The sequence below is a fragment of the Borostomias antarcticus genome, assembly GCF_949987555.1.
Source record: "Borostomias antarcticus genome assembly, chromosome: 10".
Taxonomy (NCBI): Eukaryota; Metazoa; Chordata; class Actinopteri; order Stomiiformes; family Stomiidae; genus Borostomias; species Borostomias antarcticus.
This window is the reverse complement of record NC_140243.1, coordinates 9,585,960-9,611,058: the sequence shown is the minus strand read 5'-3', so window position 1 is coordinate 9,611,058 and position 25,099 is coordinate 9,585,960. Positions and strand designations below refer to the sequence as shown.

The window sequence follows — 25,099 nt, the reverse complement described above, 5'->3', positions numbered from 1 at the left end:
TCTTTTTGTCGTCTCTTCTTGGCTTCTACTTCAGTGGGGAGGGCATGGCGGAGACTGTGAGGTTTGACTCTGGAAGCAATGTCAGAGCTGTCACGTCACTCCCATGCCGCGCTATGGCCATAGCGTGGGCATTAGCTGTAGCATGGAGGTAAAGGTAACACAAAATCGGTCAGTAGCGATTCATCAAAGCATGTCTTGTTGTGACTGATTTAAGTACTCCACACATCTTCGCCAAGTCTTATACAACTAGAAAGTATGTAGAATGTTACAAAGTCCATGACTATAGCATTCCAAAGTCCTGCTGCAGGTCTCACCCATAGTCGGGTAAAATTAAAGGAACATTAAATGGTTAGTGTCTAGCAATGTTTGGCAGAGCGATCGCATAGCCCCGCATCACACGTCTTTTTCACCGGAATGCCAGATATCTTTGTCAGTTTAGTGTTTAAAACGACCCAGCGGTACAGTAGCAGCAACAAGAGACCCGACCACTAATGCAATCTTAATGCGAACTTGCGGAGAACCCGTAGTACAGTCATGTATAGAGCCCGCTAATGTTAGTAACGTTTACGTTCTGGTCACATCTACTTACTACAAAACTGTAAGCTTTAACGTAAGGTAAGCTTAACTTGTATGTTTTCTCCTAGCTAAACAAGACGTTGTCTGGCTATAACACAGTTGGGGGAGCCAAGTTATAGCTTACGTCAAATTGTGAGCTTATCAAAATTGCAGTGTTGTCTAGTCAACTAGCGTACGTTAAGTTAACTACACATCGCTAGTCTAGCTAACACGACATTTTCAGAAGTTGTGTTTCATCACATTTTACCCATCTCTTGCTGGGTGTGCCGTGATTGAAACACTCAATAGTTATTCGCTAGCTAGACTAGCTACACCGATGTCCGTGCCGTGCGATTGATGGCAAGCTAGCTAGTCAGATTATCCATGTTCTGTCTCGCCCTTCAAAACAAGTCTTACCTCCTGGGAAAGGCCTCCTCCTCCAGTCCACCTCTCCTCCAAGTGCGAACGGAATTTCTTTTCTCAAATCCCGCTGCTACTAGGGAGCGAGGAATGTGCTAACGTTACGCTAACTTACTTGGAAGAGACACTGTTGTGTTTGGAGGCTTGTCGAGTGTCCAATGCGAACGTGGGGTTTCTATTTACACGCCGCACCGAATTCGAGGCTTCCCAAATATAGTCCAAAAACATGTAAAGTGCGTGGAAATGCGTGGTCAGAGGAACCCAGATGGGAGAAGCGGACTGCACTCCGCGAGCGCCATGATGAGAACTGAACTCCACTGAATCCGTGGAGGAACGCGAGCTACTTTCCCAGCCTGGACTCGGGAGGGCGTGATGGTGTCTGGAAAAAAAAAGTAACACTGCATTCTTAAGGTATTTACTTCCGGTGGTGACTGTTTGTAAGGTTATTGTTTGTATCATAGCCTACAGCATGGAATCAAATAACAGAATAAAACCAACATTGCATTTTTGATCTTAGGTATAAACCTACGTTACTTTTAAAACCCCTGGCGGATGACCATCCCCAGCAATATTGTTTAGCTTGGTATCACCGCTCGCACTAGAAATCAAACCGGGCTCATGGACATAGGTTTCTAGTGTGTGTGTGAGTGAGTGAGAGAGAGAGAGAGAGAGAGAGAGAGAGAGAGAGAGATAGAGATAGAGATAGAGAGAAGGGGGGGGTGGTGTGTGCTGATATTAGGATATTATGAATACTCTCGGGGATGAGAAATACAGCATAAAAGCATAAGAAATACAGCGGCCCCGGTGGACAGATCATGAGTCAATGATAGGGGGCGAGACAATGCAAAACAATACAAATGTGATTTAAATCGATATGTGTGTGAGGACACTGCATACATAGCCTACTGAGCAAGAGGAAAAAGAGGACAAAATACGGGAAGAGGGAGAGAAAAGGGCCATAAAAGAGAGATTTATATGGAGTTGGCCCTCTTCTGTCACCAGCGATCCCAAAGGACATGGCAGCAGCTCTCAGGTCATATTTCATCGCGGTGGAGAGACACTGCTCCGCCCCCCTGGCTCTCGAGGCTGAGACAATAACCCCATCTCTTCTAGACGACCCCTGTATGCTGTTCCACAATTACCTCACACACGCACTCGGTATGTGTGGTGAAACTCAGGTATGGTTCTTTATTGTTTGCAGTAGTATGAGACGACGTGAGTAATGCACAGACCTTGAGATGTAATGGCCGCCTCAAAATGACCCCCATCTGAACACAGAAGGTACACACGGTACCATATGAGTGGATAATGCGCGCACGCACACACACACGCACGGTTTCAGACATATGATGGAGGTGACAGCTGCAATATTACCTATGAAGGGGGAAGAGGAGGGAGGAGAAGATGAGACTGGACATAATCCCTACGTCCTATTTTTTTCCAAGGGCTGGAGAACTAAAACCGACCTTTAGCCTATCCTCATGGGAAGTCCTGCTGTCGATAAAGATGAATGTGAAAAACAAACCGACTGCAATACAGCCATGTGTTATTGTGTTAGTGTTTAGTGAGTTATTAACTTTGAAGCACAATATATTAATGAATAACATATTAAGATAGCCTATTTGATAAGAACATGACACCATTTCTAATGGGAGGTGTGCAAATAAATCTCTTGAATAAACTAAAATCCAGGATGTTATCGCCAAGATTAATTATTGTTAATGTCCATAGTAATTAAGTTCTACATAGAACCTTTTTCAAAATGGTTGTACTAACTGTATAATGGTTCTATGTTCCAGTAGCTTACTGTTACAAAAGGGTCTAGCACTCTTTTTTTTTCAGTGATCACATTACCTTTGCAATGAAAGATAATTATATAAATTTTTTTTTTTTTTTTTAAAGGACCTAAAATGAATCTCCATTTGCATTAGCCTGAATCTCACGCCCACTTACGAAATGGCAATTCCGTTTGAGTGCCAGGCTACATTTGCATTCCTCAGATTCGATTTTCAAAGTTAGTATCACAACCTGGGGCTAACTGCTTTTAGATTAGATTAGGGACCGGGGCTGAATGTCGGTGAATACTGAATATGTTTGAATGTGAATGTGTGTGGGTTTGCGTCTGTGCACGCTTTTCCTTTGAGAGCCGAGACCAAGCCAACTAATGGCCTTGTGGGAAATTCAAACCAAGAGTTCAATTAATCTTCTCCCAGGGATCAGCTAGAGAAATGGGATAGCAGAATATGGGACAGCAACATATTAGGCTAAAACCAATTTCAGATCACTCATTTTAGAGATGAAGCAGTAACAGAAGAGGAATCTTCAGCTCCCACAGTAGAGTAGCAGGACTCAGCTGGGCTTGGGGGTATCTATCTTACAGTAGAACTCTGTATGCTATTTATTTATTGACACAGGAGATGGAACTAGTCTATCAGAATAACATAGTAGGTTTAATGTCATATTCTCATTACATATGCATCACAAGCAACTTTGAAATCACTCCCATCAGCACCTCCATTGCGTCCCTTAATAGGAATATTTCCAACTTAAGCCGGTGATATACAATTCTCTGCAAAAGATAAAACAGTCAAAGAATGCATTTAAAATGGCAGGACATGAAATAAAAAAAGCACGATAAACACGATAGCCTACCATCATGAATATTGAATGTTCTGCTTTTTGGAGACAGGCTCAAGCACTACAGTAGCAATTGCCCTGAAACACATCCCTGTTGAAGGTGTAGGGAATGTGGGGGAGGGAGCTGATGAATGTTCCAGCTTCATACAAATGTAAACCACATATCTTTCACATTTTATGACCTGTGAGCACGGCTGAACAAAGTGAAAGATTCATGAGATGACAGAACAGAATTCATTTTTCAACCTTTTGAACTGAGTGCAGTGGGAACAACTACACTTGCTGGTGTTTCTGTCTGATCTTATCTCTGTACAGTAGGCTATCATGTTATTGTTCCTCTTCAGGATTATTGAGACCGGAGTAAATCCACACAGGGTTCCCTCTCTGGTCGAGGCCTCTGGCAGCTGCACATCTGTCATGGATGGTCAGGTCCACACGGGCCAGCCCTGGCTAGGAGCCACAGTGAACGACCTGACCTCATGGCTCATGGCGTGCTGACTCTCAAGTATAGAGGCTGATGCAATCTCTCTACAGGTAGCTAAATACAACACACTGTAGTCCTGAGAACAGGATCAACCGTCTCGCTACCTCAGTCTTTACAGTGGCTGGGGTGGGAACAGTTCGGTGTGCAAAAGCTGCAATAAGCAGCAGCCACAATACACACTTAAGGTCTGTGAAAAGAGCAGTAAAAGGAATGTTTCTGAACACTACGCACGCGCGTGCGCACACACACACGACAAAAAATTGAAAATATGTAAGCGTTTATTTCAAATTATAAAGATTCACAATATTTACTTCATCGTCAAATAGTTATAATGCTTTAAAATCTCTACGACCATTGCTTTACATCTTTACATTGCTCTTTACAGAGAAACTAGTTGCCCTTACAACAAGCAAGCAGCGTCCCAGTGCAGCTGCTGCTACGGCAACATACAATATATCATCCTCAGGAAAAACGCCAGCTTTTCTTTCACTAGTTTGTGTTAACTGGACTGGTAAGAAATGTGAAAAAATGCATTAGATAACCTTTAACCTACGTCTTTATGAAAAAATGCAAGTAAGAAAAAATGAGGTTTGTGTCGAATCCTCACAAGTTTGAGCAGAAATGTAAGAGTATGAGAGGTTGACCTGGTTTATCTTCTGAAGGTAGTCGCTGTCTGCTTCTACCATTCAGTGCAGTGTTGAACACCTGATGCAGGGAAGACCAGAGCTGCCTACCAACGGGCCACAGTGGACCAAAACGGTACCATTTAACATACGAACATGCTTGTTGAGGTCAAAAACTACTGGACAATGTGTATTCCAATAACATACTGTATGAACACATACACACACACAATTGACAAAACCTTGAATGCCACTTTGGTTACCAGAAAGCTTTACTGATCTATTCAGTCATATGGATGTTAGTCATTAAACAGTGTCCGGTGTTGAACATGGAAGGAAATGCAGTCATCGTGAGGGCTACTCATCATTCAGCATGCATTACGGGGGCCCGGGCCTCCAACCCCTCCAGATGTATGGCTCTTCATGCAGAAACTCCTCTGCCACACGCTGTGCATCATGGGAAGACATCAGATGGCCAGCAGATTGTCCTTAGCTGGCAGCAGCTTGGTCGCACAAGCTCTATTCATCATTATCTAAATGAGGGAATGAAGGGAGGCGGGGAGAGAGAGAGAGAGAGAGAGAGAGAGAGAGAGAGGGGCGGGGAGAGAGAGCATGAGTATGAGAGAGCAAGTGAGAGAGAGAGAAGGGCAGGGAAGGAGAGAGAGAGAGAGAAGGGAAGGAGAGAGAGAGAAAGAGAGAGAGAGAAGGAGAGCAAGAGAGAGAGAGCAAGACAGGGAGAGAGAGCGAGTGTATGAGAGAGATTGAAAGGGTGAAAGAGAGAGAGAGAGAGAAACAGAAACAGCTGCATGTTAAACCAAATGATTCATTAGACATGCAGGCAGTAGCCAGAGAGGGGCTGAGTCCACACAGGGCCCCAGCAGTCGTGGGTCAGGTCACCAGTCACACCCCAGCATGCCCGTACGTACTGCCGATTCAAGGCAGCGACCGCTGACCCCTCACCCCCTCCAGTGTAGGCCACCGTGCAACACAAAACAGACACGCCATCACATTCAGAGGAATAACACTCTAACGCAACAGGAGGAAGGTTGGTCTAATCGCAGTCAGTCACTATGAGAGAGCGGGTGAGAGAGAGGGAGAAGAGCAGGGAAGGAGAGAGCTGTCTGTCTGTCCAGTAAGGATACAAGCAGCAGCAGGGTAAGAGCGGTCAGTCTACTGGCCCTCCGGTGTCCAGACCACCACTCTCACACCACACGCAAGATCTAATAAAAATTGATCGGAAGAAAGCTGCAAGAGACAGATTAGCCATGAGAGAGAGAAAGATGTTTAACATATTCAGACCCTTTCATAAAGGGCAAAAAAGAGAGGCCAGTGAGAGAGAGAGAGAGAAAGAGAGAGAGGCCAGTGAGAGAGAGAAAGAGAGAGAGAGAGAGAGAGAGAGAGGCTAGTGAGAAAGAGAAAGAGAGAGAGAGGCCAGTGAGAGAGAGAAAGAGAGAGAGAGAAACAACCAGAGAAAGGACTCAGACTGTCTGAGGTCTCTCATGTCTTGGAGGGGTTCCATCAGAAGCCAAATGAAACAGCGCCCCTGGCCCCACCCCCTCTGGTGTCTGACAGCTGACTTGGCACAGAGGACAGGGGGGGGGGGGGGTCGTCAGGGCGTATATCACTTCCACTCAGGCCCTACGTGACTGGGCAAAGCCTTGGGGGGGGGGGGGGGGGGGGGGGGAGTGCTAGGAGAGGACAGGACCTGGCAGATTAGATTAAACTGCTTCGTTATGTTCTCACGCATTTGGCCGCAGTGGGAGAACCGGTTCACGGGAAACCGGCAGCGGCTGCTGGAACACAACAATTAACAGAGGAACACGTGTCCTGCCTGTGGTGACGACGAGACGTGTCGAAACAAAACGGGAGAGGAACGCTGTGGGACAATGACAGTACAGTGGGAGGGAGAAAGAGAGGGAGGGAGAGAAGGAGAGGGAGGGAGGGAGAGAGGGAGAGGGAGAGGGAGAGAGAGAGAGAGAGGGAGAAAGACAGGTGCAGTAGAAGGCCGAACGCTCACCCTCTTGGTACGCTCCGTCGGCCATCACCAGGTGAAGGATGTTGGGATACAGGTGCTGGTGCTCAGTTCCCAGAATGCTCAGCACAATACCGGAGCCCATGTCGATGTTCTCATCCTCATCCTCGTGGATGGCCTTCACAACACACACACACACACACACACACACACACAGGGGAGACAAAGGTGTTCAGATGTAGTGAACAACCGCCCGTCCGTGCATCAGAGGTAGCTGAATGGATGCTCCCGCAGCCTACCTTGATTTTGTTGTAGGCCTCAATGAAGTTCTCGAAGCCCATCTCCTGCTCCAGGTTGAAGCGCAGCTCCTCCAGGCGGCTGAAGATGCTGTCCTGCTGCTCGACCTCGCCGTCCTCCTCTTCTCCACTCTCATCTGCTCACAGAAACACAGCAGCTCCCTGACTGATCCACACGCTGTACACTTCCTGGTACAGTGCATGATGGGTCCATTCCATTAAACCATTAGATAAAACATTACAGGAACAACCCCATTGAGATACAAATCACTCAAGGGGGATGTGGCCAAGAAAACTACTACAAGCCCCTCATGACAATATACAGCTAACCCAGCGGATCCTTGGGTGGGGGGGGGGGTTAAGGTTAGGGTTATGACCTTCTGCGTGACCTCCTGACCTGAATGCCACTCCTCATTGAGCTGGCTCCCGCTGCTGTGGTGCTCCTCCCCCACGCCGTTGGTGAGCGGCACCCCTGCTTCCTCCTCATCCCCCGGGCTCCCGTTAGAACCCTCCTCCTCCTCTTCATCCTCCTCCTCCTCCTCATCATCCACCACCATCCCGGGGAGGTCGTCCTCCTCTACGTCGGCTGCTGTCCCGTTAAGGGCCTCTTCCTCCTCCTCTTCCTCCTCCTCATCGTCGTCGCCGGGGGGGTTTCCGTTAAAGTCCCCCCCCTCCTCCTCCTCCTCTTGCAGCAGTCTCTCCATGGAGGCCCGCAGCTCCTGCAGATCCTCGTCCTCGTACACACTGAGAAAGCAGGACACACACACCCGTCACACACACACACTGCACCTGCCTCGCAGTCCGCTGAACAAAGCACACAAGCGCTTAACGTAATGTAAATATGCATGGGATACTATCAGAGTAGCTTTGCTTTTGAGAGAGAGAGAGAGAGAGAGCGAGAGAGAGGGAAAGAGAGAGAGGGAAAGAGAGAGAGAAAGGTAAACAGTGTCTGTGTGTGTGAGAGAGAGCGAGAGAGGGAGATTTGAGAGAGTGAGAGTGTGTGTGTGTGTGTGTGTGTGTGTGAGAGAGAGAGAGAGAAAGAGAGAGTGTGTGAGAGAGAGGGAGAGTGTGGGAGAGAGAGAGGGAGAGAGAGTGTGTGTGTGTGCGCGGGTGTGAGAGAGAGGGAGAGAGAGTGTGTGTGTGTGTGAGAGAGAGAGAGGGAGATGGAGTGTGTGTGTGTGTGTGTCTTACTCCTCAGTCTCTGAGTGCTCCTCGTCCTTGGCCCCGTCCTCCAGGTCCTCTATCTCCAGGCCCCCGCTGTGGGGCGCGGCACCCCCGCTGGCCGCCGACGGGTCCTGCAGGGGGCTGAAATCCCTGCTGAGGTCTGGGAGGGAGCAGGTTCGCAGCATCTGCAAACACACACACACACACACAGTCACACACACACCGTCACACACACACACTGTCACACACACACCCTCTCTGGGTGTTGGACCACTTCTGTGGTGATGACTGGTGCAGGTCGAGGTGACCGAGCGTGACAGAGTGGGAGCATGGAGAGTTTCAGGCTCGTCAGTCGCAGTGTGCTGGAGTGCCTGCCGCACTCGAGGATGTGTGTGTGTGTGTGTGTGTGCGTGAGAGAGAGAGACACTCAAGAGTGAAACATCCGGTGTAGTGGCCTCTGGTATGGTGACACACACACACACAGGGATGTGGAAGAATTGCATTAATAACGCTCTGTCCAGGCCTGAAAACATGAACGCACGCACGCGCACATGCACACACACATGCACACACACACAGCTCTGGACAGCGCACCTCAGCCAAAAAAGGACTGAACATCTCCTCCCTGTCCCTTTGTCCCTGATGATGGGAGATGGAGGTTACAGTATGAAAGCTGTAGGATGATAGATGTCCCTTCCTCTCTCTTTCTCCCCCCTTCTTCCTCTTCCTCTCCCCCCTCTCCCTCCCTCTATATATCAGGCCCCCGTTCCACGTCATGTGATTAATGGCGCTGGTTCCATTCCAGGCCTCTTCATTAATAAAAGAGGGAGAGAGGGAGCCTAAAAATACCCCTGTGCTGTCAGCAGACAGAGGGTCCAGAGTGCATCTCCTCTACATCTGATTAGCTCTTCAGGACAGAACATGTTCCTCCCTGGTGAGGACTGAATACTCCCAGTACGGGGCGGCTGTGGCTCAGTGGTAGAGCGGGTCGTCCAATGTTTGGGGTGGGGGGGGGGGGAGGGGAGGGGGCCGTAGGGTCGGCGGTTCGAATCACGCTTCCTCCTGTCCACATGTCGAAGTGTCTTTGGGCAAGACACTGAACCCCAAATTGCTCCCAATCAGCAGGCTAGCACCTTGCATGGCAGCTGCCGCCATTGGTGTGTGAATGGGTGAATGAGAGGCCATTGTAAAGCACTTTGGATAAAAGCGCTATATAAGTGCAGTCCATTTACCATTTACCATACTGTCTAGGCTGCTTAGGCCGGTACTCGGCTGGCAGCAGTTATCAACCAATGAACATGCGGCATGTATAACAGGAAGACGATGTGGTGGGAGGGGAGAGTAATGGTTATATAATGAAGAGGGAATTGGGGAGAGACATTTCCTTGTGTGTGTTTTTTTGTATTTTTTTACTTCACCTTGGGGTTGTTGGCGTCGAACATGCCGGTGGAGAGGCCGATGAGGAGGGTGTCCTGGTGCTTGGAGCGCAGCGGGGAGACGGAGCGCGAGCGGGATGCCAGCGAGGAGGACGAGTCCTCCGTGGACGACTGGGCGGAGAGCGCAGACAGGAGCACGGCGCGCCGGTGGGCGGGGGAGCAGAGCCTCAGGAAGAGAGGCTCCTCGGCGTCCGGCAAGCCTGGAGGGAGGGAGAGAGAGAGAGAGAGGGAGGGAGAGAGAGAGAGAGAGAGAGGGAGGGAGAGAGAGAGGGAGAGATAGAGAGAGAGAGAGAGGGAGGGAGAGAGAGAGAGAGGGAGGGAGAGAGAGAGGGAGGGAGAGAGAGAGGGAGGGTGAACTTCCAACCTTAGGCTCCTGCTGTCCCCCCATCCCCCCCTAGTGATTTCATAAAGCATTAAACACAAGGTCTGTGTCCAGGGGGTATTGTGTAATATTATCTGTGGCCAGACGGGATTGTGTAACATCTATTGAGGACTGCCTTCAGACAGTGAGCATTCTCTGAGCAGCTCACACAAGGAACAGTCTTAAGTGCTTACCAGAGAGGGTGACACATATCGCTCATTTAAAATGAAATTAACTGGCCACCGGGGACCGGGGTTCACGGCCTGGTCTCGCCACATCTGAGTATGGACGGATCTCACGGGGGCGTGGCCTACTGGGCCACTGAGGGTGGTTAGTTTACTTTCGGTCCCAGGTTCCACAGCGACCCCGTCTGGAGTCCCGGGCTTGAGAGAGTCGGGTTGCTGGCTCTCTCTCCCCAATCGCTGGGTTGTGCGATGGACCCTCAGCAGTGATAGGGCAATAGGTCGGGTGTGATAGGATACCAAATTGGGTGAAAACGGGATCAAATCAGAAATAAATATATTGGTGTCCTTGTTTTAAAGTATTTTATGTGTTCTTATGAAATGTGCTCTGCTGTATGTATAGTATTGCTGTTCCCATTTTAATTGGCTTGTGTCTTTTCTGGCTGTCATTACACCTGCCTAGGGACTGCAGTCCAAAATTAGCCAAACTCGCTAAAACTGGCACATTTACAGCAATGTTGATTAATGTGCACTTTAAACAGTACAACTAACTAAATACATAAATAAACAAATAAACAAATAAATAAAAGCAAACAAACTAACAAATAAATCAATCAATCAAAAAGCAAACTTTCTAAAAGTATAGTAGATTTGTTTAACTCATCCAACCTGAAGGTTCTGGCTGTCTCTCTGCCTTCTCTCCAGCCTCATTGGCCTCTGCTGGCGTGCCACTGCTCTCTGGTGGCCTGGAAGGGAAGTTACACAACAGTATTGCAGACAATCATGATGTCATCAGGGTGGGTGGACTCTGTACTCTGAACAGAGACATGGAAAGGACTGATGATTTGTCCTCAGTAGTACGACTTTAGTCCTCAACTTTAGTCCTCAAGCTCCGGATGATTAAGCCTAATCTGTGACCACAGCTTCTTCTTTTTTGCACTAGCATGTTGTACTCGCTCTTTGCCCTGTCCTGTCTCGTCCCTGCGCCCTGTCCTGTCTCGTCCCTGCGCCCTGTCCTGTCTCGTCCCTGCGCCCTGTCCAATGTTGTCTCAATGTTATGCACCACAACCGAAAGCAAATTCCAAGTACATGGCAATAAACAAATTCTGGTTCTGATTCAATCACATGACACTGAACTAAGTCAGAGCTGGGCCTCCTCCTGGTTTCTTACTTCCAGGCCTGGAGGGGAACCCAGTGAACCCTCACCCTGTTTGCGGGGCGTCTTGCTCCCAAGCCTGCAGTACTCCGGCTGGGGGGTGCCAGGTCTGCTTCGGCCATTCCTCCAAGACCACTGACTCCAGGTCTGAAGGCTCTGCAGGGGAGAAGAGACTTCCTGGATCATGAACTGCTCTCTGTATGAAGAGCTCAGACATCTTAGAATACACCATCCACTGACCCTCCACGTCTGCAGGGTCAGTCAAGGTTTCCGGCGTCTCCTCCTCCACGGCGACTTGGCTCCTCCCCTGACCCAGGACGTCCGCTGAGGTCGCCCTCGCTTCCCGACCTTTGACCTCGGCGCTCGGGACCACAGCGGGCAGGGTCAGCTCTGTGGGCGTCACCTCCTCGGCCCCTCCCACAACATCCGTCTCCGCCCTCGGCTTCAGGGTGTCTGGGGGACCAATCACAGCCCTCGTTACACATTAACCAGTGAGCAGGAGAGGCGGGGAGACTGCACTAGGTGGTTGGTGATTGGTGGCTGAGTGATGACTCACCAGGGGGCGTCCCCTCACAGACGCTGACGTTCCCCAGTAGCTGAGTGAGGGGCTGAAGCTCCGCCTCCTGCTGAACCCTCAGCACCAGAGAATCCGGACTCCGCTCCCGCAAATTCCTAGGAGGGTCATCCTTTGGGTCTTCCATGCGGATTACTTCACCCACTGTCCTCTCTTGAGAAACGCGCGCGTGCACACACACACACACACACAGGTCTACAGTTTAATACAAGACAGCACTCAGCCTTTTCTGGGTACTGGTGTGGTAGTAGTCAGCTCTGGGGAGGTCCAGCTCACCAGCGGTTCTGCTACAGGTGTCCTCCAGGGTCTGCTGGGCCACGGAGAGAACCGGCAGAGCGACAGCCTCCCACTTCCTCCTCTCCCCCCCAGAACACGGCCTCTCTTCGGGGGTTAGAGTCTGGGGTCCTGCTGGGGGAGGCAGGTTGGAGCTGGATGAGTGTGTGTGTGTGTGTGTGGGGGGGGGGGGGGGGGGGGGCAGGCGGTGGTGTGAGAGGCTCAGGGTGTGCTGTGTGTTTGGATGGTCTGAGAGTGGTCAGCTCACCGGAGGTCCCAACGCAGGTGTCCTCCAGGGTCTGCTGGGCTACCGCCAGGACAGGCGGGGCAACGGCGTCCCACTTCTTCCTGTCGCCGCCGCCGCCGCCCGAGGACGGCCTTCGCTCCTGCGTGATTGGCTGGGGGGGGATGGGGCGTTGCTGCTGCTGGTCCTCGGAGCTCTGGGCCTTCAGGTTCTGGTTGAGCCGGCGCAGGATCTCCTTCTTCTCACTCTGAAAGCAGCGTGGGGACGCCGCCGGCAAATACGTTAGCACCAGGACACCGCCGGCAAACGCATCACCACCAGCTAATGCAGACTTACAAGCTGAGTGATGGTGTGCAAGTCCCGATGACCTCACTCACCAGAATGACAGCAGCCACTTCTGCTTTTGGGGATTCCTCTTTCGAGGGAGAACTCTCCCCAGAAGCAAACTGAGGGGTGGAACGAACAAACAAACAAACAAACAAACATACATAACATCAGCTCTGAATGATGAAGCACTTCCCGAATAATATATTGTGTCTGGAGAGGTGCGATTACTGACCGCCCCCACATCCTTGAGAGCGCTGGTCATGGAGATGGCCAGGGCGAGGGGGGGTGTGAGGGAAGGCGGGGCTTCGGCTACAGCCTCCTGAGGGGAGGGGCCTATCTTAGGGAAGGGGCCAGTCTGAGGAGGAAGGGGAGGGGTGTCGGGGGGAGGTGCTACCGCCGCCGCCACACCTCCCGCGACCACGCCGGGCTTCAGGCCTCCGGCTGCGAGCTGACACAAACACGACGGAGGTCCGGGGTTAACGGCCGCGGGGCACGCAGGAAGGAGAAAGGAAGGAGGGAGGAAGGAAGGGAGGAGTAATAGACTCACGTGATCCTCCCAGGCTCTCTTCTCCCTCTCGTACGCCTCTCTCCTCTTCTTCTCCAGCTGCTCCATCAGCACGGCGGCGCGGGCGCTGGCCTGGGCCTAGCGGAGGAGACACCGACCCGGACGCAGCGTCAGCTACGCTCCTTCTAACGCAGCCGCGGGCCAATCGTCTACCATGCTTTTAAAACCTGCATACGGGGGTGTGGCTTTAAAGTGTGTCCACCCCCACGCCTGTCAGACACGTTCGGAGACTGAGAGATGAGCTGCGTTCCAAATCGGATACGTCCATACTATATACAATAGTATGCCAGAAATTGATGTAGTATGTCCCAATACATAGTATGCCACATGCAGTATGGCAAAAATACCAGGATGTCCTACTACATCCGGTTGTATTTTGCAGTATGTAAGCCAGCACACTTTTCTGGCAATTCTGACCCACAATCCTTTGCTCAGCGGAAATTATGTGACATGTGCGAGTCGCGCCGGAGGCGTTTTGATGAATCCCAGCTGTGGACGAATGTCGCTTCGTGGACAGCGATGGATGTGGTCAAATTTGAAGGGTCAATGTTATGACAAGTTAGTATATCCCAATTGGATGCATACTGCGTGCAAAGTACGTACTTTCTAGGGGCAGCTGTAGTACCAGGGCTTGACATACAGTTGAATTTGCCTTGACATACACTTTGATTTTCAAAGTTACTGGCCCTAATGTTCTATCACTGGCCTCAATGTTGTATCACTAACGTTACCCAGGAAGATATAGCCACATTTTGCTAACACTTAAAAGGACAGGACATACATGGCAAGCATTTTATAGAATCAGATATCAGTGGTTTGTCACCAAGTGAAGAGTGCTTCTAGTGGTTCATCATCATCATCATCATGGCTCAGAAGAATGACGTGATACAAGTACTGTACATGTGAAGTCAATGTTGGTGATGATGGGATCTAGTCAGCAATTACAAAAGTCAGCTAAGAACTAAACCTTCAAACATATTAGCTAGTTAGCTAGCTATTTCACTTAAGAGCTGTCTAATGTTTTCACTCACTTGTCTGCATACGCTGGCATAGATTGGCCAAGCTTGCAAAATACTTCTCCCTTCTCCTCATCATACCCTAGCCAAGGCCAGCGATCTGGCTCGGGAGGCTGGAAAACTCTTTCGTTTTTTTTTCATACTCCCTGTCATTATCGCGCAGTGCTTCTGGTGAAAGGTGGTTTCTTTTTTCAGATGTTTTTTGCCAGGTTTTTGGCTGGCAGCTGGTGCCTTCAGAAACATTTTATTAGCGGCTATTGATTAGCGGCTATGTCTAAGGTATTCGGCTGGCTTGGCTTCACATTCAAGTTCTCGTCTTGTCACGCCAAGCTGTGGCTGTGTACAGCTGGGGCGAGTTGAACTTCAGCCCCAACAAAATGTAGCAAACGTTAAACGGTGGTGTGTTGGAACACTCTGATGATTGGGTAACACAGAGAAAACGTGTCGTTCAACCTGGAAAGCATACTGTAACAAAACAAACGTTTTGTCGGGGCTGAACTCACCCGTGATCATTGTGTCTCCGTGCTCTCTGCCTTGTTTGTGGAATGTGATTGCAGCCTGCTTATTCTCCGAAAACGATTCGTAGTCGCAATTCTCTTAAAAATGTGTTTTATTATGGGAAGATAATTGTAAGCGTATATATCTATATATACATGATCTGAAAGTTATATTTGCACTGGCCCAAGTGGGCCATTGAAAAGCGTTATTTACTGGCCCGGATGTGTTCAAGACTGCACCGCGCCAGCAGGCCAGTGCTCATGTCAAGCCCTGAGGACGTACTGGTAGTAAAGGGAAGAAGACCTCTCACCTTCAGAGCCTCGATCTTCTTCCTCCTCAGCTCCGCCTCCTCGGTGGACTCCTGGCTATCCGAGCCATCGCTGTCGAACTGGTGGAGAGGCGGGAGTCACGGTTAGGGTTGTGATAGGAGGGAAAGGGAGACTTAGGGTTCGGTCTTTGAATGTTGTGACCCGGAGAGCAGTGGTGCCAGAGGTCCGATACCTTCTCGCCTCGGAGTCGAGCTTTCAGCTGCTGGCGCTCGTTGAAGTTCTGTAGCCTGATCTGCCTCAGCCGTGACAGGTACTCCTGGGAACGCACGCACACACGTTACCATGACACACACGCAACCCCCCCCCCAAACACGTAAAACCAGAGGTAACACAGTAACACAGGGGTCAGCTCCACACACTGTAATATCACAATGAGCCTTAGAAGGCTCATGACATTGTGACATTCACAAGTTATACTGTTATCACATACATATAACATTTACAATGTTTTCAGCTGACACATAAATACCCACTTTTGAGCATTGGGCATGAGCATTAACAGTTAGTCACACCAGGGCCAATCGGCATGAAAAACATTTCTTTCGCCGTCTCATTTGCATGGTGACAACAACAATTTGCAATGTGACAGTCAAACGTCTCAAGAAGAAGCAGCGTTATGTGAGATGAGTCACAACAAAATATGGGGACAAAACTGAATGTGCAGATTAATATCATATGGAGAGGAACAAATTATATAAAACTGATCCAAATAAAAGAATGTCTGCATCAGATCTGACAGTCAACACACACACACTCTCTCTCTCTCTCTCTCTCACACACACACACACACACGGGCGCGCACTCTCATATCGCCATGCAGTACACGGAGTGGGCGTCTGGGTGGGGGGGGTGGGGGTGCTGTTGGGACTGTGTCTGAGGGTAGCACCATGCAGACACAAGTGGAGGAGGACAAGCCAAACCCAGGGATGGTGTGAGTTGGGGTGGGGGGGGGGGCAGGACATCCAGAATCCGGGGCTCCTACCTCCTCCTCCTTGGGTCTCCTGCAGCGCAGCGCGCTCGACCGGCTTCCCCAGACGGCCGCCGGGTTTTGCCGGGCACCCTGTTCGCCGTTCAATTCAACCACACTTTAGACGGACTCGGCCCTTTGCAACCTGACCGGCTGACACCTCGGTGGTCATGAGCCGCGACCATCCCGAGAGCACGGAAGCAGCTCGTTCGCTCTCTGAGAACTCTCCAGGTTCACTGAACTGTACAGAACATTTTCCCTCCCTCTGTTTTCCCTTAAGAAATCGATCTGAGAGCGACTCATCTCCAATGAACATGGGTCATTACCTTTTTGATTAAAAAATGTTTTCTAGATGACACTAGATTAAGCAATTGGGAAGGGAATCTGGGGAAGGAACCTCAGGTCAACTCGCTAACAATCTCTAATAGAGACCATGTCCTCTGTGGAGGGGGAGGGGGGCGGGGGGCGACTACATACCAGCTGCCCCTCAGCGCGGACCTTGTTCAGCATGGCCTCCCTCTTACGTTGCAGGAACTCCTCCACCTGATTGGCCCGCTCGGCGGCCATCTGTCCTCGATACCTGGAGAGACAAAAGGACCAGGATGATGACATCATCAACCGGCTAATGCCAGGTTCAGACTACAGGATTTTTGGGCCGATTTATCCCAGATTCACCCCTCCCGACAATCGGAGGAGAAATCTGGTCTGGAACGTTGGTCGGGGCCGATGATCGGTCCAGATGATCTTGTAATGTGAGTGGTTTACAGATCCAATCTTAAACCTCCCGATCGGCTCGCAGACCCACCGGGGCGGCCCCGATAATATCAAACATGTTTGATATTTAAGATTATTACGTCCCGACTTTGCATGTGAGACGGCGAGACCAGTGGTTCGTTGCTCCCTCGGGCACGATAAGATCCTGTAGTGTGTGATGAGCCGTGATGAGCCGTTATTTTCAAATCTTGCTGTGTGTGCTTGTTTGAGATGCGCAAGAAGAATATCTGTTAAGATTCTCCTTATATGTGCGTGATGTAACCCGATTTCGAAATCGGTTAGGATTTTAAATATCCTGTAGTGTGAGCCCGGCATAACACAACGCAACCTTAGAGAACATGTCTTGGCCGAGGGGCAGAGAGAGGTGCCCCGGTGTGGTAGGTGAACGGTAGTCTCAACACCAGACCCATGAGAGTCCTTTCACTGATACGCTACGTAAGCTATGCTAACTGAGTTACTGCGCGCTGCAGATCTCTCTATGGGTCTGGGGACACTTCATGCAAAAATCTGGTGCTCAAATTCTGGCAATTCACTGGTTTCGCAGGAATCCCGGCGACAACAATCGGTAACGACTTTCGCGATCAGGCGTTTCCACCCATAGATATGCCCCGCCCATCTAACCGGGGCTAGCGATTCTCATTTGCCGCTACGACCTGTCACTCTTTCAATTTTGAACCGTCGATATGCCCTCAGAACACCAGCTTGGGCAGCGAAGTGGCACAGACTCTATTATGTACAGTAGTATGCGGAGCGCAGCGATTCAACGTAATATTTGAGTCTGGAGAGAGACTAGGGGGGTCGACTGACCTGCTGACGTGGGCTTGCCTGGTGACGTGCTCCAGCCTGCGGAGTTCTCTCCTCACAGCGTCGTGATCCGGGAGGCGAGCTAGGCCATTGGGCTTCGCCGGGCCCACCCCCGCGGGCACACCCCTGGTACACACAGACAACCTGGTCAGCCCCCGTGTTCATATACACAGGGAAGCTTGAGGCTGAAACTTGAGGCCGGACCCCCACCTCACGGGAGCGTCTGCTCCTGCGGGAGCGGGCTCTCTGGCGCCCTCTTTGGGCAGCGCATTGGCCAGCTGGTCCAGGGCGGCGTGGTGGTGTTCATAGGGGCCTCTGCCGGGGCCCAGGGCCCGGGCGGGAGCACCGCAGACCGCCCTCATGCCACCGCCTCCAAAACCCTGGAAGGAGAGGGGGGGGAGAGGAGTGAGGGCACCGCCGTGGACGCGTGCTGATCCCCCAAACCCGTCTTGATAAGATGAGACTTTATTGATCCCCCATGGGGGAAATTAGGCGTACCAGCAGTTGAAAAGTTACAGGAAGGTAGGAAAGAGAGATACAGAGTAACAAAAGGAAGACACCAGATAAGGTGTGTGTGTGTGTGTGGGGGGGGGGGGGGGGGGTAGCAGCATAAAAAAGAGGGATAACAGGGCCTATATATACAACCATATGAACAGTAGCAGCACGTTATAGGACAGATATATATGGACCTGCAGACATTCGATCTGTATAAATATAAATAACTATACAAGTACATGAGTCTAGGAGTACACAATATATGTGTACTATCTATATCTTTATATATATATATATATATACACATATATATATACATATATATATATATATACACATATATACACACACTCAGTCTGTCTGTGTGTGTATATATATATATATAGAGTATACAAGTCAAGGAGTATACATATATACATGCATACATATATACATCCCGTCTTCATCTACCCCTCGCCTCGTCCGGGGCAGGATGGCTCACCTTCCTCTCAGGGCTACTGCCGCCGCTGGAGCTCAGGACGTGTCTCCAGCCCTGTTCGCGAGCTCGGTTTATTCTGCTCATCTGCGGGCCAAAGTTCAAAGGTCACCAGGAGCTTTGTGTGTCAGACACAGACAGAACCGGATCGACGCAACTTGTTACACAATGGTCGCCCTAAACGTTTCTGGGGCTCACCTTCTCCCTCTCAAACCTCTTCATCTGCCCCGCTTTCAGAAGAAACATCTGAAGAGGAGGGAAACGGTACTTTGTCAAGATCGACAACAGCCGAGGTTCCTCCGTCCGCGACCGAGAGCTGTCCAGGAAACACTCACCTGCTCCCGTTGCTTCCTCTCCCTCTCGATCAGCTCCATCCTCTTCTTCCTGGCCCCCTCCTGAGGGAACAGAGTGGTCTGGATGAAGGTGGGATGACAGCAGTAGCCAGTAGACAAACATACTCCAGGAGCTTGCTCCATCGCCTTGTTGAGAGGGGTCAGGGAAGAATTAGGGAAGAATTATTACAGCTCACTTATCTGGCCCCTCGGTGATACTGTTTTTTTGCTTCCCTCTGGAATATGTAGGGGTGGGTCGTAGGCCCACCTCTCTTGTTCTCTGTAAAGCGCATTGTGTTGCCTCTGGATATGAAATGCGCTATACAAATAAAGCTTTGATTGATTGATTGATTGAGCAGGGCAGCTGCTGGAAGTCGGGGGAAGGGGGGGGCTGGTCAGCGCTGCTACTGAGGGCGTAGAGAAGAAGGGAGGAAGGAGGTGAAGGAACCTCCAAACAGGCCGGGGGGTGGATAAACGGAAGACGGGGAGGAGAGGAGGAAAGGAGGGAGGGAACGCCGCGTGTTAATGGGAGGAGGAAAAACAAGAGAGATCCGGAAGTTAATACGGGTGACGGGAGGTAGGGGGCGCTCTTCAGCTGTACCTCTGATTTTCTCCTCTCTTCCTGCAGCAGCTCCACTCGACTCAGTCTTCTCTGGGGGGCTGCTGGGAGGGGGGCCTGAGCAACATATGACACTAGGGTTCAGAAGATGTGTGTGCGCGCACACACACACAGACACACACACACATATATGATATACACACACAGACAAACACTCCAGATAAAAGGGAGCTGGAGCTGGCTGAGTGACAGATGAACAATGTAACATGACAGACATCTCCATAACACACACACACACACACACACACACACGCACTGAACAGCTGTTCAGTTGAGGTAGTAATAGTATTGTATGCATCAGCATCAAAGGAGAAAGATGGCCCACTACAGGCTCTTCCTGCCAACAAAGGTCAGAGGTCAAACCCAAGGACCCCCCTACCCATGCCGTGCAGCTGTAGAATACTAACCGGTTTGTGTTTCACTGCCGGTTTCTTGGCTGCTTCTGAGGACTTCCTGACAGTTAAAGGCACTCCGTATTTGGCGGCTGGTTTGGTGATCTTCTGGGCGGGGGCGAGGGCCGTGGCGCCAGGGGCGGGACGCTTGGCTGGAGAGGTCACATGACATCACAATGGCGTTAGTAACTCTTAGCTTGGGGACATAGCCCCAGACATAGCCATTGGTGGCGCGTGCGTTTACCTGGTGCCCCCTGGGCCACGCCCCCTTTATGCTTGTGGAGGAAGGCATGGCTGAATTCCTGAGCAATGATCTGTGTGAGAGAAAGAGAGAGAGAGAGAGAACACGGGGTTTCAGAGCGATGGCTCTCGCACCGCGAATCAGCGGCCGACCATCCGTCCCTCCGAGCACTCGTCCCACCTGCGGGGTGAGGAACCGGTGGATCCGGTGGGAGAGGAAGAGCTTGTCCAGGATGCTGCTGACCGAGGGCCTCTCCCGGGGGTTGCGCTTGAACAGCAGGCCCAGGAGGGAGCGCAGGTCCTGGGAGTAGTGGAACGACACCGGGGGGTACGAGCCCCGGATGATCTTCAGGACCAGGTTCTTCATGTTGCCCGCCTCAAACTAAGAGGAGACAAGCGGGGGATCCCTCTTAGGCACTGATAACTGCTGTGATTGAACACACACTGACTGAACACTACGGTGGCCTAAACATTCTTAAGTGTCATTCAGACATCTCTGGACAGTCTGATGAAAGAACGGACCTCAGAAACAGTGATCTGTTTTTTTAACGACTGCTGGCTGAGTTCCAGGTAGACACTCATGCATTATGTATGAGAGAGAGAAGGAGAGATGGATCAAACAGGCTTGAGGCTGTGCTGCCGGGCCCTGCCAGCAACACCAGGTCTACAGAGCCAAGACACAGACTCTGGGTCCAGATGAACCCGCCTAGGATACTTACTGCATGCTTAAGGGTGCACATTTCGTACAGGACACAACCCAGAGCCCAAATATCACTGTAGGCAGAGGGGAGGTGGGGAGGAGAGTGACAGAGGGGGAGAGATGGGGAGAGAGAGAGCACACAGAACGACATGGCGGAGGGTGAGTTCTCTGGGATGGATTCACACTCGTTCACGCGGCGTAATACGCAATGAACGTGGACAGGTCGCGTTTGGAGACGCTGCATTTTGGATGTTCCATCGTTAGCCCTCAGTTTTTAGTCGAGTTACAGCAACCACTCTTTTTTCGCTAGCAACAGAACATTCAAGGCATCTCCAAAAATGACGATCGTCTCTACTTATTTAGAATTTGTGACTTATCCATTTTCATAGCGTATTTTGTCCGCACACTTCTGTAGCCAGAGGACCTCCACAGTAGGGATGGGTATTGGCGAGGACCTGCACACTGTCCTCACTGGCAAACTCAACTTTATTATGGCAAGAAACAGCGTTTCGGTCCACCAACCTTTGTCAGGTTTTTGGCCTGTAAAAAAGTAGCACTTTTGAGAAAGTGAAAGAAAGAAAGAAATTGAGAGTTTAACATGTTTTTGATTGATTTTTCAAGGTGCCCACCCACATCCATTGTATGACCAAAACGGTGGTAGAGCAATTATCAACTTTCTCAAAAGTGCTAGTTTTGTCAACGTTTTGATCTGAACCATTGTATATGATCATAAGTAACCTTAATACAGGGCTAAACATGATTTTTCCCTTTACTACTCCTTTAAATATATATACACGTATAAATACTATTCCGCGGAAAATGTATACAGTATTGTGGAAAAAAATATCTTTGATTATTTCACAGCATGCTGCAGTTCATTACCGACTCATGTAACTCAGGTTGATTAGATTACATGCATATCTAAATATGTTCCAAAGGAAATCAATGCTGGCTTCCTGCATGGGGTGTACACCAGCCAGGGGACTCAATAAAAGGGACACATAACACCATTACCTCATGAAAGCAGTGGACACAGCCGCAACAAAACACCTCAGTGACTCAGCAGCACTGTGTGTGTGTGTGTGTGTGTGTGTGTGGGAAAGAGGTCAGTTGAATAAATCACTACTATAATCACTGCTACCCATTTTGAATGTGCTCCTATACAATAATACTGTAAACTCGAGAGTGCAGTACAGGAGTTCAGACTGGGCCCACTACGGATGAGTGTGCTACCTTTTGTTGTTGTACGGCTTGTTTTCACAGATCTCAGGTGACAGGTAGTATGGCGTCCCAATGCAGGTCCGTGCCAGCTCCACAGTACTGAGAGAGAGCAGAGTGGTGGAGTTAAGCTTCTGCACCACGCTTAGGTTAGGCTGTCATTTCAGCACTTCAGCGCTGTCACTTCAATATGAACACAGTCTATGTACTATAATTACATGTTCTCTTCGCATGGCTAGATATTCTGACTCACCTGTTCAGCACCCTGGCAATCCCAAAATCTCCTAGCTGGATGGTTCCATCTTTGGTCAGAAATATGTTCTAAGCAGGGGATTGAACAAGACGGTGTTATTCTTATCATGAATGCCACTTAGATGTACAACATGATGGAGAGAGCCGAAACATATATTACTGTATTAGATTAACATACATCGCATCATTTTGCATGTGACTATACCTGTGATTTGATATCTCTGTGGAGGATCTTGCGGTCATGTACATGCTTCAGAGCAAGGCAAATCTGAACTAACCAATCGAGGATCTATGACAAAACAAATGAAACACACACAAGACTCATTCCTTAGTCAGAGCACCCATTCACAGCTTTGCATAATAAATACTTTCGATGGCTGCCACGGACAAGTCATTAATAGGCTTTTGAATAACCATTCGCCTGCTTATTCTGACGAATAAGGATATTCTCTGGCTCATCCTCAATGACAGTAATCTGTCTGCAGATCAGTTCACTACATGGACACATTTACTGCATGGGTGTTGCTGATGTAAAATACTACTCAGTTGAGTCTCATCTAATGTGCCTTTTACCTGCTCCTCTGGAAACTGCACTCCTTTCTGAGAGTTGATCTTCTTGAAGAGGTCTCCTCCCTCACAATAATCCATCACAATATACAGACATCCGCCCTCTGGAAAACACACAGGTTTGCAGCAAGCAAAACAAACCTGGGTTATTTGCTGTCATGTTTCAGATGCTCAAGGGAGGGATAACCCTGTAATTATATTTCCCTGGCTACAAACTGAATTAAGGGAAAGAGATTAGATGGTCATTTCCTCTTTACTAATGGGCCTAGATCAGATAAGAAACAGAACCAGACACACACTGGCGCAATCTCAAACCAACCCCTAAGCCCTCGCCCTATCCACTCCCTCTCCGTTCGCGTTCACGATGCCAGAGGAAACAGCATATAAATAAAGTTCTGTCTTCCAACACTTGTCAATTATTTTTTATTATTTTACAGCACTCAAACATGTTTTCCTCACACTGATTTCACAGCCTCAAACAAAATCGCAGAATTTGGTGTCAAAAGATAAAACCAAAAATAGGAGAACATCATCACTTTATCCCTAGATCGCTCGACTTGTATCAAACTCTTAAAAGCCTGTATTTAAAGCTGACAAAATAAATCTAAATAGGCCTAGGTCTACGTCAAATGTATATCATATATTCCATTATTTACAGGGACAATGGAACAGACAAAGTAGCTGATTAGGCTGCGACATGCAAATGGATCTTCACAAAAAAAGGAATGCTGCCAAAGAGGCATGGGAGTAAGTTATTTATTGATTGATGTATTTGTCTCGGGACAGTGTTATAGTATTCATTTAAAGTTCATTTGCAAAAACATATTTGCATTTGGATTTTTGACCATTCCTCATCATACATGTATTTATTTATAGTGATTTATATATATTTTTTTTATAAATCAAACATTTTTACCATAAATCACCTAAACATGCCATGGTGACGGCCCTGTCCCGGTCGGTTCCGGTGGAGTGGGGAGTCCGTCCCACATTTGGCTTTCCATTTAAATACCCTCCCCCTCGATTGAGAGTCCCCTCCACAGCTGCGAGTGACACTTCATTTGGAGTGACACTCGGTGGCGGAGTGGGAAGGGGCTGATTTGGGATTCGGCCACAGACACTGTAGTGTGTAGCCATTATTCCCATATCAGCCAGTACATCACAGGTGATTTTGAGGATAGTAAGACAAACAGGCACTTGAAATAGGTTGACTTGTTTATGGGTTGTGTTTACCTTCAAAAGACTCCTTATACTGGACGATATTGGGGTGACTCATGTTTGCAAGCACAGCCACCTCCTTACGTGATTCCTGCCTCTCTTTATTTGACATCTGTCATCAGGAGAGAAACAGAGAGAGGGGGGGGAGAGAGAGAGAGAGAGAGAGAGAGAGAAGAAAGAGAGAGAAGAAAGAGAAAGAGAGAGAAGAAAGAGAAAGAGAGATTATGTTTTAAGTAAAATACAATTTCAAGCAATCAAACAAAATGCATTGCATTTTTGGCTTACCCGTGAGATGCCAATCTCCTTGATGACAAACTGTCGGCCATCATCTTTGGATTTGACAAGGATCGCCTTTCCAAAAGAACCCTCCCCAATCTTCTTCACCTTTTCATATTTCTCCATGTCTCTGGAAGGTCCGACTCCTCGTGCCGGGGCTGTATAGGGGATACAATATTTATAGCCTGGAATGAATAGTTGATGCTGAACCTATCGTACAATAATACAACTGATCACCACCGCACAACATAGGATAGCTCTACAGGCAGTCTTCGTGATGCTGGGTAAAACATAGGTCCCGCGTGTAACTGCTGCACGTTGGTAGAAATATAAAACATCTAGTACAAACACGCGAGTGGCAGCAGTTCATCACGCTGTCTACGAGCGACATAAGAGCACTCATCATGCTCTGGTAACGTTAACGTTAGTAACCGTTAGCGGTGGGCCCATAACGCCCGCCAGTCTGCTGCGGGTTGATGCTGCTGGTAAAACAAGGTGGTCGGAGGCATCAATACACACAGCCTAAATTCAGGTTGATGAGCGTGCGCTTTCCCAGCAGGTAGCTAAATATCTTTAGGAAAAAGTCAGTAGTCTACTTACCATCAGGCTTTCGGATACTTGCTGCTTTGATGCATCAAATCGGATCGCCTCAAGCAAG

The 25,099-nt window shown here is 49.4% G+C and overlaps 1 protein-coding gene across 2 annotated transcripts; it reads right to left on the bottom strand.

Moving 5' to 3' along the window:
• Nucleotides 1–4,452: 4,452 nt before the first annotated feature.
• Nucleotides 4,453–25,084, bottom strand: nek1 (NIMA-related kinase 1). 2 transcript variants are annotated; one of them, XM_084444899.1, is made up of 35 exons: nucleotides 25,042–25,084; nucleotides 24,451–24,599; nucleotides 24,181–24,277; nucleotides 22,954–23,051; nucleotides 22,586–22,669; nucleotides 22,382–22,449; nucleotides 22,144–22,230; nucleotides 20,930–20,984; nucleotides 20,392–20,592; nucleotides 20,215–20,284; nucleotides 19,986–20,122; nucleotides 19,561–19,635; nucleotides 18,963–19,022; nucleotides 18,826–18,873; nucleotides 18,634–18,714; nucleotides 17,868–18,037; nucleotides 17,661–17,783; nucleotides 16,557–16,659; nucleotides 15,285–15,368; nucleotides 15,094–15,171; nucleotides 13,252–13,347; nucleotides 12,937–13,152; nucleotides 12,755–12,823; nucleotides 12,402–12,624; nucleotides 12,137–12,268; nucleotides 11,843–12,013; nucleotides 11,527–11,739; nucleotides 11,337–11,442; nucleotides 10,800–10,876; nucleotides 9,570–9,787; nucleotides 8,179–8,336; nucleotides 7,385–7,731; nucleotides 6,991–7,124; nucleotides 6,737–6,869; nucleotides 4,453–5,252 (listed from the first exon to the last, which is right to left on the bottom strand). In XM_084444899.1, exons 2-35 carry the CDS (start codon nucleotides 24,565–24,567, stop codon nucleotides 5,239–5,241), a joined length of 4,143 nt encoding a protein of 1,380 aa, XP_084301025.1. In that variant the 5' UTR covers nucleotides 24,568–24,599; nucleotides 25,042–25,084; the 3' UTR covers nucleotides 4,453–5,238. The 2 variants fall into 2 exon arrangements, with proteins under 2 accessions (XP_084301025.1, XP_084301026.1); XM_084444900.1 differs by having other exon boundaries at nucleotides 12,137–12,265.
• Nucleotides 25,085–25,099: the final 15 nt, after the last annotated feature.

Excerpts from the sequence above, each read along its gene's own strand:
- nek1 (XM_084444899.1), bottom strand. The coding sequence starts at position 24,567 with ATGGAGAAATATGAAAAGGTGAAGAAGATTGGGGAGGGTTCTTTTGGA. Across the intron at positions 18,038-18,633 it reads GCAGTAGCCCTGAGAGGAAG|GGTTTTGGAGGCGGTGGCAT; the intron begins GTGAGCCATCCT and ends CTCTCCTTCCAG. Across the intron at positions 10,877-11,336 it reads CAAGACGCCCCGCAAACAGG|GCCACCAGAGAGCAGTGGCA; the intron begins GTGAGGGTTCAC and ends CTTCCCTTCCAG.